The following is a 15506-nucleotide window of genomic DNA, read 5'->3' on the forward strand; positions in this document are numbered from 1 at the left end:
AGATTTGACACTTCATCGAATAAATTCAGAATAAAAACAAAAATCAATACACATCTATCCAGTGAATGGAAATATATCCCAATATATGTCGCTTTATTTCTTTTCACAGTAAATGTTATATTCACATTGCTACTGCTGAGATTATTATGTGCGCATTCTATGGCGACAAACATTGGGCAGCTGTGGATTATGATGACCCTCTGAACGCAGAGACGATCTGTTGAGGATTAGGCTGTTGCTCAGGGCACATAGCAAACACATAGGCCATGCAGTCATATCCATAACTTCATCCGCGTCAACAGAAATAGCAACCAGGCTGCAGCTATCTTTTTGGCACGAGTATTTGGTGTTAATTTGCCTTTAATACATTTCCCCAAACCTTGTAAGACACTAGGCTAAAGCTTACACAGTATAGACATATAAAATGCGTTTTATGTTAAAATCACTGCAAGCGCCCTTCAGACTCGCACCTGTGCTTTGGCGCGAGGCCGTTTGGGTACCAAATAAGGACATGCACAGGGGCTTTCATATAGTCGGCTATGATGACGTCAGCAGAAGCAAAATGCAGAATATCAGTGGTTGCGATGTTATAGTTTCAGGCAGAGATTTAAATGGAGGCGGGCACCGGTAATCCTATTATATAAGAAACTGGTGCATGCTTTGGCATTTTTGACCAATCCGTTTATTCGCCGTCCTGCGACAAGGGAACCAAACACTTGTAGCTTTCGTGGGAGAGAGGCAGTGGGGATGCCACCAAACTACATGTAGATTACAGAGGAAGAGGTAAGTGGCTAGGCTGTTTCACTCATTATAACATGGCTTTCCGGTCGCCGCAAAACCGCCCAAGCAGCGCCGCGCAGCGCGTGTGACGATTCGCTGACGCCACATAACCCGAGAGAGTGAGGGAGACAGAGAGAGACTGCTGAAGACCCTACAACGTCTTCTCCTCTGTTGGGTGATAGCTACATCTGCGGCAGAACTCACCAGCTCGCAGTCGCATCAGTAAACCTGCTTCTCCGACGCCGGCGACATGGAGGTCCCCAGCCTGGGCCACAACATCACCAGCCCAATAAGTCCGTGTGAAGGCATGGTGAACAACCTCAGCTTGGAAAGCCTGGAGCTATGCGAGAGAGACGGTAAGGCTGACATTCCTCCATGGCTTCACCCGTTTTCCCATTGACAAATGACCATGTCTTTACTCAAAAGGCTTACATAGATATTTGTCTTGAGATGGGTGCATTTTGAGGTGATTTTCAAATGCGAAAAACCAGCGCTGTTATGGTCCAATGTTATTTTTTCTATGGGTTTGCCCCAGCAACCTAGTGCCATCACAAATTATATGATCAGCTGCATCGCCTTTACAGCTGCATCTTTCAATTTCTGATGGATGTTTGACTTAATTCCCCTTTACAACCCTTGAACTTCAATTAATCTCCTTTGCAGATGTGGAAGAGGCGCCACCTGTAACAGCCCCTCCCCCGTTCTGCCTCACTGTTTCAGTACCATGGACACTGCCGGTGTCGTTAAAGCTGTCGGGTTTTTTCCATCGAGAAAATACCAGATTTAAAATCGAGAGAATCCCGCAGCACCCAAAGATAATGCTGATCTCGAAAGCCAGTTCGACATCAAACGACCGACAGGAGATGACGGACATTAGGGCTTTTAATCTGATGAACTACAGCGGAACGCTGACATTGCTTTACCGAGCGACCGGCACCGCGCAATCGTGATGGGCCATGCATTGGCAACAATGTTACGTAGGCCTGTTTTTTGGACAACAGTCACGATGATTCAGTAGAAGTAGTATAGAGTGAGATTTTTCGTTTTACAGCTCGATGTTGAATTCAAGTTTCCTCAACCACAACAGAAAATAGCCCACATCATACGCTATTTTGCTATCACAAAACCGACTGTCCAGACGTTTTGCAATGACTAAACATAGCCTACTCAGTACGTTTTCATCCTTTCTTTTTTTTATTCTCGACTGTGCTCTATGAGATCGTAGTCGTCAGCCCTATAGACTTTCAACCCGTAGAACTGCAATATAATGCATCTGCTTTTTTCAGCTTTATGTAAAGGCTTGCCCATTACATGCCTTCCTCAAAGTAGTAGGCCCGCCCGTTAATGATATAGGAAGTCTTTCAGAAGTATTTCATCCAGGAATGCTTATTGCTTGAGTAATTCAGTTCTTAATTGTTCATTTTGAGTAGTCATGAAAATGTACATCTTTTTTGCCAAAATGTGTTCTGCTGCACTGTGCCTAAACTATTTAGGAAGACTTGCTTGCCTGGTGATTTGACATGAAATGACCTTGTAAAAAAAAAAAAACTCACTAGCCTCTGAAATAGGCTACTGCAGAATTTGTCTCAGATCTGTCTTAAGATTCATGGTTCCTTTGCATTTGCATTCATGGTTCTCTCATCAATATAATTGAATTGGGCAATATTGTACGGTAATCATCACTTGAGAAGACAAATCACTGTGTCCCTGTAAGGATGCACTTGGAAGAGGTCGCAGCAGGCCCTGAGACGAGCACACTGTGTCCCCACCCCGTGCTATTCTCCCCACAGCGGCCAGGGTGAGCTGCATGGTGTCTCCAGAGAGTGGGAGCAGGAGCAGCCATACTCTTGCCTAACCCACCTCATCACAAACGCATACGGTCATGTATAACACACACTCCAAACTGGCCAATCTCTTTTTGCTTACCCATCCGTGTAGTGTACATGCCAGCGTGAGATCGTATTAACAGACTCTTTAAAGGAGAATTCCGGTGTGATATTGACCTAAAGTGTATTGAAACATGATATCGAGTGTGAACGTATGTCTCATAGCCCATCTCGGCTTGTCCCCTGCACTCCAAAATCTGGTGCTAGTTAGCCGATGCTACCAACAGCTTTTTCAATAGTGGTGCCCGACATCGGGCTAGCCATGCAAATAAATCACTGTTTTACACCCATTTCACGAGGCTCAATGTATCTCCACACTTCATTGGTAGACTTCCGGGGCCCTGACATTTTAAAGCGAGACATTGAGAACTTTGAAAAAGCACTGGTAGTTTACTTACAAGATGATTTATACAGACAGTATCTTCCGCGAAGTTTAAGCGTTTGCAGCCATCTTGAATTTAGTCCGCGATAAGTCGAAGCAAGCGAGTAAGAATGAACTGGTATGATAAGGGATCAGATTCAAAAATAATTCAGAGGAAATGCATGGATTCCAGTTTCTTCCAGTAGCAGCAACTGGAATCCATGCATTTCCACTGAATTATTTTTTTTAATTTTTTTTTTTATCATAGCTGTTCATTCTTGCTCGTTTGCTAATTTATCGTGACTAAATTCAAGATGGCTGCAAACGCTTAAACTTCGGAAGATACTGTCTGTATAAATCGTCTTGTAAGTAAACTACCAGTGCTTTTTCAAAGTTCTCAATGTCTCGTTTTAAATGTCAGGACCCTCGGAAGTCTACCAATGAAGTGTGGAGATACATTGAGCCTCGTAAATGGGTGTAAAACAGTGATTTATTTGCATGGTTAGTCCCGATGCCGAAGCACCACTATTGAAAAAGCTGTTGGTAGCATCGGCTAACTAGCGCCAGATTTTGGAGTGCAGAGGACAAGCCGAGATGGGCTATGAGACATACGTTCACACTCGGTATCATGTTTCAATACACTTTAGGTCAATATCACCGGAATTCTCCTTTAAGAGAGAAGTGCATCCTCAAGGTATCCTTGTTTTAAGTTGAACAGTTTCTATGAGGTTTTGTGATGTAATGATCTGTTTGTACCAAGAGCCATGCTTATTTCCTTTTGTGAAGAGCAGATATTATCTGGTTGGTCTAGCATTACAAAAACAGTGCAGTTATTTCAGGAAGAAGTGAGGATGCACCTCACAGTCCATTTGGAGTTTATTGACTGACCACTCCATTTGCTCAGTATTGTGGGAGCCCTCATGCAGGTTTGACCCATAGAGGAAGGCTGGTTTTGTCAGTAAATACAGGCGAGGTTTCCTTGGGATTTCATACAGACAGAGTCCTGCAATAATCTGAAAGGTTTAAATGAGTGAAAGAAGGAGATGGCAGATGATTGATGAATCCTAAGGTCCAGAGGAGATTTATCTAATTTTACAAGGGCCATTGTCCCCGGAGCAACTCTGGGTGAAGTGCCTTGCTCAAGGGCACAACAGTGGAAGCCGGGAATTGAACCCACAACTTTTTAGGCTACTGGGATACTCTGTTTACAGTAATAATACCCCATCAGCTTGACAAACCTGTATGAATGTGTGTGAAACAGTGACATAATTAAGTTGTGGACCACTTGAGTTGGATGTCTATCTAGAAGCTTTACAGTAAATATCATACAAACTGACCCAAGTGATTTTTTGGAGGATGACAATTAAAATGACTTTGGTTTGTCTGTAGGGACCCTCTCCACAGTATCACAGACGTGTAATGATATTTTGAGCCTGGTCAGTGATTTAAAGTAGCAATTTACTTGACGTAGCAAGCCTGCTTACTTGTCCACATTAAAACGCAAAGCCAGAGTTTTTAAATGAACACGGGGCCAACAGTGTTTTCAAATCATTCCATTTCAGGAGCTCAAAAAGGCTGGAGTAGTGTAGATGACAGGCACAAACGTAACAAAAGTGTTTTGGATCCATAAAGGACAATAGTATGGGTGTTTTCCTAGGCCTGTACCTGAGGGAATTTCATTGACTGTAAAAAGAAGTTGTAATCTATCAGGGAATCTTTGCTTTAATGATGATGGCATGCAGGCAATTAGGCTTTAGCCACAGTTGGACAGGGAGATATGAGGTGTGAAGTGTGAAGGGCTATGAGTAAAGTGCTGTGCAGATGAACTCCATTTGCCTATTTAGGCTACAAGAACATAGGGAGGCCATTCCATCCTCTCAAACTGTGAATGATGTCACAATGGTAAATATCTGTTGGCGATGAATAGCATTTCATGCACAAATGGGCTTAAACTATTCCAGGAGATGAGGCACTTTAGGGGTCATTTGAGACAAGGAATGCCATGCAGGAGTGGCTAGCCTGACGCTAGTTTGCTAGTGCTGGGCCATCATTTTTTACTGGAAAAATATGTTCCTGTTGTATCACACACACACATGCGCGCGTGCACACACACACACACACGCACACACAGTCTAGATGTAAGATGTAAGAAAACAGCAGGCTGTAGTGCCTCTCTGTTAGACATTTGGCCCATGCTGAGAATGAGTAATGAAGTCACAGTTGGAGTATGTCACTGTAGAAATGACTAATATATTAGATACATCCACGTGTGTGCATTCACGTGCACACACACAGAGTTGTGTTCTTCATAAACATGCATCATTAATGTGATACAGCTATAACATAACTGTAACATCCACTTAACATGGAAACCAAATGCAGAGACTCTACAAATATAGCCATCTTCGCTCACAAATGAATTCAGGCTTGAAAGCCCCCAGTGTGAGGCTGATAACAATATCCTCCTCTTGTCAAAGAAGTGTTGAGTCATTGTGTTAGCGCATATATTAGCATGGCTCCTTGGAGCTTCCATTAATGGCAGCTGATGCCTACACGACACGCCTGGTTAACACATAATGAAGTCTAAAACAGAGTGATGCCTCAATTTTCTGTTTAAAGGAGAATAAATAATTACAAATATATTGTGTCTGTATTTCTATATATTGTTATTCAAAGTCATTCAAAATTCATAGTTATTTATTTAGCAATATGCCAAGGTCTTTTTTTTATACACTCATGTCTACATGAAATTCATATGAAGTATTCTACTAAAGGACATTGCTAACATTCTGATACTTAATATTGGAAAACCACTGCATCCATATTTTTTACTTATGAGTCAATGCTTTATTCTGTATGAACAATCTGTAAGAATATTTTATGAGTATACCTTTTAACTCTGTTCCTCGTTTTACACAGAAACAACAGCATCTGGCTGGTTACATAATCCAAGTTTGTGTGTGTGTGTGTGTGTGTGTGTGTGTGTGTGTGTGTGTGTGTGTGCTTGTGTATATGTGTGTTAGCAAGGGGAAGCTTATTAAATGAGCACTAAACCATGCTAAGCCAATGGCTTGAGGCAAAATAAAGAATGCAGGGCATAGCTTCCCAGATTAGCACAGTACCACACAGGAGTACAACTGGTTTTGCTGTGTCTCAACTTTTACCATACTTTTATGAAGTTAATCACATAAATTCCCCCAAAATATAGTCAGACTGGAAAGGGTAACAGCTTTTATGACCTGCAGAAGGTATTGATGTAAGTGATCACTGGAGGGAATCGACTACAGTCTCAACATTTAGGTAGGCCTATGTCTGTCTGAAATAGTGTTTTACTTCCTTCTAAGTAAAAATTGCTGTCTGTTTTTGTGTCTTTCAGTGTTTACTTAGATGATGGAATGTACAAGAAGTAGATTAAGGGTCTGTTGTTTCCCTGAAGATTTACTTTTGCTAAAATAGGTGCAAACTTGATATCTTACTCTCTGTCCATGTCCTCGGTGCTTTAACTTAAAATAATAATTATTTTTCACTAACTCTGCATGATGTGCTGTGATGTTTATTGGTTGTGTCATCCGGAACATTTAATAAATCATAAATGAGAGCTTTGGAACATTGAGTTCAGAACTCTAGTGCACTCTTCCTAATCAAATAGTTCTGTTCCAGCTCCACAGGCCCGCATGTCCTTTGTAAGACACTGAGACCTCAACTGCTCCAAAAGGGAGGATTCCAGACAGGGTCTGGACAGAACTGATTGATGGTCAGATTAGATGTGATTCGTGAAGTCTTAAGATCTATGAATATTCTATAGAGAAGAAAATGTGTAAATGCAGTTTATGGACATTACTTTACCTCACCAATAGTATATAGTACAGTATATGACTGATTGGTTTGGTTTCACTGGCCTTCCATGGAGTCAGTTATCAAGTCCTTTGGAGTTGGAATGTTAACATTCATTTGTCTGTTGTTCTATAGCTGCTCTCTGGTGTGTAAGTATCCCACAGATTCATGTCTGTGTTCTTGTGCAACAGTCATGGAATAAATCCTCTCAGTTATTCAGTTCGACACGGGGGTTCAAGGGGGTGCTTAACCTATGAACCAGAAATATGGTTGTTACAGGTGTGTGTGCATTTATATACGTACAGTGTGTGTGTGTGTGTGTCTGTGTGATGGCAGGAAATAACAAGATAATGATCCCAGTGCTGCCTTGTGTAGGTCTGTAGGCTGATTCTGTTTTTATATTGTTTGTTCGTTCTGTATTATGTGTCCCTACTAAACCGGCGTATCTCTAAACTGTATTTTCACGGTAATTAGTTTCACTTAAGTTTGCGTTGATGCTTTTTTTGAGTCAGGTAAAATATGTACTGTTGGATGAGTGTTTGGGAAATGTGTTTTTGCAGCTGTCTGTGGTATGATGAAGCACAGAGGAGAGTTCCATCCCGGAGGAGTCTTTTAGGAAGTGGAGTAGAGTAAACCCTTTTGGCAGGCAGCCTACTGTACGGATGATTAATGGGAATTTGCCTGCTTTCTACCTCTCTTTAACACACACACACAGATGCAGGAGTACATGTTTTGCACAAAAGATGCACGTGAATTTTGAAGGCATAATGGCACTTTATACTCACTAGTGTATTAAGTGAGAAGTGTAGCAGTAGAACTCTATCAATATCAATAAAAGGTACATAGGTAGCTGTAGTTCAATGCACACTAGATTATGAATGAAACAGCTTTCTAAATAATGTTATGGAACAAAACAGACACAACATGAGTGTCCATCAGTAGTATATTTAGTTATAGATCATAGAATTACCATAAACTACAGCATTCCAGCAGTCTGAAGGACTAAAGACTGTGGTGATCAAAATAATTGGATTGAACAAGTGACAGAGAGCCTGTTGACTTTGAGTCATTGAATTATTTTTCCAAAAGTTGTCACCAAATATTTGAACATGCCTTGCACCATCTGTCTCTTTCATTAAGGGCCCCCACAATGCTGTCATAACTGTGATCTCATGCTGTAGATGTGTATACAGATCCATTCTCTCTGCTAGGTTCAGGCTTGGCTGACACACAGAGAGGGATTGGCAGCCAGTCAGATGTTGCTGCAGTCCTACCTGGCGTGTGCTCATCATTAGATCGGTGTTTGTGTGGTGTAATTCGCTCTAATAACCGTTGGTGTTCCCTGCCATAAATTGGCTTATTGCAGGGCTAGCCTTGGTTTGACCGTTATTCTAGAAAGCAAATTCATAGATTTCAGTGAATAGAAATTAAGGAACTAATGCAGGTTTCACTACAATATCCCTAATACCTGGAGATGGTTAGAGAAACATAGTGTAATAACATAATAATGATAATACAATAATAATATAATGATATGTCTTATAACTAATTTCATCACTAAAGTACTGGTCATGAATACTAATTCATGAAATCTAAATCATATTTACAATAATGTCTTCTTCAGGAATTATGTAGGCCTTAATCATATTGCATATACTTGAATACACTTTCTGAATAGCATATTCTTTCAGGTCTTAATAATTTTCAGTGTTTCCATGTTATTTTATGCTACGTTTGTGTGAAAGCAGGATTACTGTGGCGAAAACTGTTCTTACTCAGAAGTGTTGCAGAAGTGTGCACACACAGCGAGATTATGCTGAGCCATTCTGTTCTGTATAGTAAACAAGTACCAAACAATGCCAGTCTCAGGAATCAAACTAGCATGATGAAAGATTTAGTCAAGTTTGTGGAGAGCCGGAGTGGGGCCACTTTTCAGCCCGGGAGTTTCAGGCCCAAGACCGGCCCACGTTTTCCATAGTGGCGGAAATTGGATAAATGAAGCAACATTTCAGCTCTTACTATCCTGTAGTTTTTATTAGTACCATGGTTCAACAAATGTGTAAAGGTTATATTAATTCACTTCAAATGAGAAGTTAACAAAAAATATTCCACTATTCCACAAGTTAACAAAAACAGAAAGAAAGAAAGCCTTTGAAATGTAGCCTATCCCACGCTTCCACAAAGAGGCATATTGAACTAATGTTTAGGCTACATGTTTTTTGCATGGGTAGGCTATATTGTTGTTTGGTGATTTAGCCTCCTTTACTACACCCTCTTCTAAGCAAACAAGGCATATAGGTTCATCATGTAGCATAAATATTTTGCTCTTTCTTACATTAAATAACTTTAATTTATCCTCTCTACTTGTCCCTGTAGTCATGGCCTCCTCCTCACTAATTTCGGGCTCATCATTTTCAGTGGTCGACTGTTTGATCTGCTGCTCAGAGGCTACAATTTTTACCGCATATAGGCCTACACAGATCAAACTTCAATTTTGTTATTAATATTTGCATACTGCAAAGTCTATGAATCGGATACAAAAGGCTAATATTTTAAGAAATGTAATATGTTGCTTGCAAAATAGCTTGGCAACGCTACAAACGTCCAATATTAGCCCAATAACTGCTAATAATCATTGCCTATAGGCTATCTCTCTTTACCAGTTGCCACTTTTGTCTGTAGGCCTAATCTAGAAGCTTATAGCAGCATCTACCTGCCGTTTTAGTCCCTCCTGGCCTCTTTCTACCATCCATCCTTCCTGACGCTTATGGCTTATTGGCTACTGTAGGGCCGGCCCGGCTATCCGTAGCCTATCTGAGAAAACTTTTTGGAAAAGACGGGCTATATGGACTCTTTTTGGGAGGGGAGAACTCCCTCACACGGTAGGCTACAACCCATGCAGAGGCAACGGTGCCATGCACAGAATGCGGAACGTAGCCTACTTTAAGAGAAGTTAGACTATCATGACAAATGTCAATATTTTTTTCCTCGACCGGCCCAAAAGTGAAGCGGCCCACCGGGAATTCTCCCGATTACCCCGATTACCCTCCCCGGGCCTGGGTTTGTGTATGTGTGTGTGTGTCTGTGTGTATTAAAACCCTCATAGTTGATCAGCTCTTCCAGAATGTACTACTGCTCTCTCGTGTATGCTTCCCTCTCATGTGTCCCAGTAGTGAGCTCACTGTTTGTCATGCTCCATTATTATAACAGCGGCAGTAGCGCAGTGCTGATGCTGTATCCTCTCTAAAGTGCGTGTGTACTGTATACCCTGAGGGAGTAATTGCACTGAACAGAGATGTTTTGTAAACAGCACCTGCTAGACCTGCACTGTGAGAGAGTTGGACCCTATCAACAGAATAATCTGACACCAGACCTTTGGAAACGAGGCTCCATGAACTACTACACTCTGCTGCACATTGTTCTGGAAATTTCTCTCTTTCTCTCTCTCTCTCTCTCTCTCCAGTTCTATGCTCTTGCCTCAGCACAGAGCTTGCTTTGTTGCTCAGCCAGTGAGGTCCTTTTCATGTGCTCGAGACCGAGAAGTTCCCTTTGTTCTCAAGTGTCCACTGAGCGTGTGTTCCACTATGTATGAATTTGGTGTATTTGTCAAGGCTGTTTTGGGGCTTTAGAATGTCCCTCTGCTAAAGATGACCGGGACAGTTTTCACATTACATTCATCACCACTCAATTCATTATCAGTCATTCATCATCATTATCATTATCTGGAAAAAAACAACCTGTTGTGCAATGCACGGCACATTTATTTAATGTATTTGATGGTTTCTGTCTGTCATGGGTGGAGATGGGTGAGACTGGAGAACACTCTTAAACTACATCAATCCCAAGAGCAGTATGATGTTACAATACCATGGGAAAACTTTATCTTGTCATGTTTTGTTCTTCAAAGGCAGAGCTGCCTATGCACTTTCAGCAGCATATGAAACGCCTGTTCCTCTCTTTGATTGTAAACAGGAGGCAAGCCAGAGGCGAGCGGCATGGTAGAGATGGAGGAGCTCCCTGTTCCCCAAAACATTAAGATCAGCAACATCACATGCGACTCCTTCAAGATTTGCTGGGACATGGACCCTCGGGTCAAGGAAAAAATAACACACTACTTCATAGACCTGAACAAAAAGGAAAACAAGAACTCCAATAAGTTCAAACACAAGGTATAGTAGAATCAACCAAGGAATGACATGCCATTGCCACTTCACGCTCACCATAAATAGTAGGCCTATCTGTATCACTCCTACGACAGTTTAGGTGGAGAGACAGTGTTGCACTTGCACAATTGCACTGGGAATAGCTACTTTGTAGTACCTTTCCTTTTGTACAGTTGCAGTTGACCTCAGGTGTTTTATTGTAGAATTATTTGCGAGGGACAGAAGGGGTACTTTTACTAACATAATTTGAGTTTGTGGTGGGTGTATTCTTCAGCTCTGATAGTTTCCTGTGTCATTTTACATACACATACACGTACGTTGAACAAGTTTGCCCCTCCTTCCCTTTTTCAGGACGTCCCCACCAAACTGGTTGCTAAGGCAGTGCCGTTGCCAATGACAGTGCGAGGCCATTGGTTCCTGAGCCCGCGCACAGAGTACACAGTTGCCGTGCAGACAGCCTCCAAACAGAGTGATGGGGATTACGCTGTATCAGAGTGGAGTGACATCATTGAGTTTTGTACTGCTGGTCAGAGACGAAAACAAAATCAACCACACACACACACACACACACGTACTGTAGGTGGACACACATTCAATTTATTAACTGAATCAATTACAGTACGATACTTTGTTCTTGTTTCTAGATTATTCCACAGTGCATCTGAATCAGCTGATGCAGAAAGCGGAGGCCATCGCTGGAAGAATGCTTAAATTCTCAGTGTTCTACAGGAACCAACACAAAGAGTACTTCGACCATGTTAAGTATGTTATGCTCAGCCCATTTCAAAACAGTGTGTAACCCAAGGCAACAAGCACATTGCAGTAGTTAAATATTGAGTCATTATAATCATATTATAGTTTCAAAATGAATATTGAATTTTCATAAACAAATAGTATTGCTTAGGTCTACAGTCTAATGCCATTTCTTTACCCATTCTCAATTGTTTCCCTGTCATCAGGGAGGTACAGGGGAGTCGTATGCTCCCATCAGTGAAGGACAACAGTGGCAGCCACGGCTCCCCCATCAGTGGCAAGCTGGAGGGCATCTTATTCAGCTGCAACACAGAGTTCAATACGGGCCAGCCTCCCCAGGACTCCCCCTACGGCCGTCTGCGCTTTACGGTTCCCGCCCAGACCCTGTTCGGCCCGCACACTCGCCTTTACTTCGGTGACTTCTACTGTATGTACACGGCTTACCACTATGTCATCCTGGTGGTGGCCCCCAGGGGGTCACCTGGCGACATCTTCTGCCAGGACCGGCTGCCAGAGCTCAACGTGGCTGACAACCGCTTCCTGACGTGTGTGGCAACTGAGGACGGGCAGCTGGAGTTCCAACATGCCCAGGACGTGATCCTGGAGGTCATCTACACTGAGCCTGTGGAGCTGGCTCAGGGGACTGTAGCCGAGATCAGCGGACACCAGCTCAGTAGCCTGTCCACTCTCAACGCCAAGAAGGACCCAAGCTGCAAGACGTGCAACATTAGTGTGGGTCGCTAGTGCTAACGCTAAAGCTAAGCTAACTCCGCTAACGCTTAGCTAAAGCTAAACCTCCGTGGTTTCAAAACCTTCATTCTTGATCCTATGCCCTTATAAACTCAGACATTAGTGTTGGCTGCAAAAGATGGATCCAGCAGTCTCCATGTTGCCCATTCTTGCATTGAAAATGCCAACTGATCTCCCTCAACTCTTGTGTAATGTTGTCGTCAGTGTGGAATGTCTCTACGCAATTTCAATGACTGCACTGGAATCTACACCCTGAACAGGTCTTAAAGTATGATATATGTGAAAAGCTGAACATGCAATCCCCTCTCCTGTTACAAAGCAAAAAATAAAGAAACACCCTCCTGTCTTTTACCTGCAAACACCAAAATGCCACCTGTAAGTTACCCCGTTAGCCCTATCCCTTAGTTGTCCCAGGAATTACAGGAACATGGTTAAATGGTTGACAGACACACACCGCCCCTTTAAACGGATCTTTTGATACCCTTTATGTTTTCCCTGGCTGCTGACTGTGTTAATATTATTGTTTTGTTTTGGAAATCAAAATGCAGCTCTCTGTACTTCTTCGCCTGCTTTATTTTCTCTTCCATTTTTAGAGGGGATTGATATGTTAATGTTTTCATTCCTCTGTACATAGGCCTACCGGTCTGTGTGTGTGTGTGTGTGTGTGTGTGTGTGTGTGTGTGCCTGCTGATCTTGTGTGAGAAACAAGACTGAGAAACAACATTGAGTGAATGTTTAGTCAATTCTCTCTGCCTCAATGTGTGCATTGTCTTTTTGTCTCCCCCAAGTGGCCGTTTGTGTGCTCTGAGTGGTGCAGTCTCATGCTTTATACCAAAGGCTCAAAGACACGGAGACACACCCTAAGAGCCACACAGAGAGCAGCCACATTAAGCTTCTATGATGGCTGATTCTGAGAACTGGGGAGGCCTATTTGTCTGTCCCTGGTGATAGAAGCTGTTATTTCCGGTGTCATGTGATGAAATAGTATGCCCATGTGTTGTCACAAGCATGAACTGTAACCAAATGCAGACATCTATGTCCTTCCATTCAAACTGTATCTCCAAGTCTTAGTCTTAGTCAGTCCACAGGCTTATTTACCAAGGATTAGTTTCATCTTATGCACACTTCAGTTGTTAGTGAACTTAAGGAGTTGATCCCGTTGTCACATTTTGCTTCCTCTCAGCTGCATTCAATGAGATGAGAAGTACGTTCACAAACTGACATGTTTCTAGGGGTATCCATTTTGTCATCCAAATTACAAGATGATGGAATAAAACATGCCAGTGCTGTTTAAACAACTGCATGTGATTTAAAATGTGATCATATCATGTCATAATGCTCTTGACAACTTTAAAATGGAAAGAGGTTGCTGTTGAGTGTGCTGAAAAAAATGGGAATATTACATTTGATCTCCAATTCTGACGGAAGGAAATAACTTTATCGTGAGTCTTATAAAGGAATGTGGAAATAAGCAACTGTATCGGCATTACACTTTGCATGTGGTGCAACTTTAGCTTTTTTATATTGTGAACCAAACAAAATTGACTTATGAAAGAAATCAATTGAATCTTTTGGAATTGACACCATCTCATTGTATTGAAAAAAGAAAGGATGTCATGCATTAGTGCGGTAATTATACAAATGTAATTTATGACTGGAGTTCAGACAGAAAAAATTTGAAAAACTAGTCTTCAAGGGTAGCCTGTGTGTTAGGAAATAGACAAGCATTTAACGGCAGAAATTTGCTATTTGCATCTCCATAGAGGCAGTTACTCAGCTACCGAAGACCTTCTGACCTGCCAAAAGGTATACCGCTACGATTACCAGTTATCATATGCAATTAATGGGCAAAGGAAATCATTCATACATTTATTTGGACAGTTTCTGACCGTCACTGTGATTATTGTGTTGTCAAAAAACATTATAGATGGCTTTACAAAGTCTACCCCCGTGAGACACAAGGACACACGTCTGAGTTTTTTTTGACATCTGGTTATAGGCACAATGAAATATTACAATTGCTGCAATTTGATATTTAGTGATAAGTACTAGGACAAAATGGAGTTTGCTGTGTCTAAAGTCTAGAGAAGGCTGAAAAGGGGGCAAATTAGACGGAAGTGTTGCAGATTCTTCTTTAAATTAGTTCTGTAAAGACCTTGTTACTCTATCATATTGAAGTGTCTCAAAAAGCCTTATTTCTAAGAGTAGGTTTCTGGTCATATGTTGTGCAGAGTGTGTTGAATTGACTTAGCAAGGCCTATTGTAGTGCACATTTGGCTTTGAAGCTTCCGAACCAGCTGTGCTGTTGTCACATTTCACTTCACCAACAGTGAACAGAAGCTGCACGAATCCAGACAGCCCGCCCTTCCAAGGACGCTCCCCTGCCTTACTTGAAATGTTTTGTACAGTACCTGTTCTATTGTCGTTTTAACCTCAATACGTGAACATATCACAGAGGAAAGCAGTCATTCTCTAACCTTTCTCCTTTTTGTTGCTCTCAGCTTCCCTTTATCATTCATCCTGTGTGTATCATGCTGTTGTGCTCTCTCTCTACTTTTTCTTTATCTGACAGCAGTGGTGATCAACACCAAATGTGACTGTTTATTAAAAGACCATTCAGGTGTGTACCTACTTTGTGTTGGGTTTGCTCTTTAAAAACTATGTGTGTGTGTGTTTCAGGTGGGGGGTGGTCTCTGTTTAAGTGGTGCTAAAAACATTTTGCATTTTAAAAATGTATACTGTAACAAACCTCCAAGTTACTTAGGCATACTTAATCATTTGATATTTCACAGTTTTTCACTGTTTAACAAGACATACACAATATGTCATCTTTGAGAACACTGATGGGGAATATTCAAGCAAGCCTAATGACTATATCCAAGCATAAATCACATTTAATCAAAAATCATCCAGAGAGAGCGACAAAAGCAGGTGACGTGGTATGCACTGAGCAGATCATTTGTCACTTTTAGGTCAGTT

General features: G+C 41.7%; 1 protein-coding gene across 1 annotated transcript; it reads left to right on the top strand.

Moving 5' to 3' along the window:
• Nucleotides 1-631: 631 nt before the first annotated feature.
• LOC125312039 (phytanoyl-CoA hydroxylase-interacting protein-like) lies at nt 632-15158 on the top strand. Its single transcript, XM_048270503.1, has 5 exons — nt 632-1136; nt 10834-11030; nt 11376-11550; nt 11669-11786; nt 11984-15158. Exons 1-5 carry the CDS (start codon nt 1031-1033, stop codon nt 12519-12521), a joined length of 1134 nt encoding a protein of 377 aa, XP_048126460.1. The 5' UTR covers nt 632-1030; the 3' UTR covers nt 12522-15158.
• The last annotated feature ends 348 nt before the right edge of the window (nt 15159-15506 follow it).

Source organism: Alosa alosa, chromosome 18 (assembly GCF_017589495.1).
Source record: "Alosa alosa isolate M-15738 ecotype Scorff River chromosome 18, AALO_Geno_1.1, whole genome shotgun sequence".
In the NCBI taxonomy this organism is placed as follows: domain Eukaryota; kingdom Metazoa; phylum Chordata; class Actinopteri; order Clupeiformes; family Clupeidae; genus Alosa; species Alosa alosa.

What these genes read in the sequence shown, in the direction of transcription:
- LOC125312039 (XM_048270503.1), top strand. Translation starts at nt 1,031, where the DNA reads ATGGAGGTCCCCAGCCTGGGCCACAACATCACCAGCCCAATAAGTCCG. An exon ending in GGAGCTATGCGAGAGAGACG is followed by an intron (nt 1,137 to 10,833) that starts GTAAGGCTGACA and finishes GATTGTAAACAG; the next exon opens with GAGGCAAGCCAGAGGCGAGC. An exon ending in CCAATAAGTTCAAACACAAG is followed by an intron (nt 11,031 to 11,375) that starts GTATAGTAGAAT and finishes TCCCTTTTTCAG; the next exon opens with GACGTCCCCACCAAACTGGT.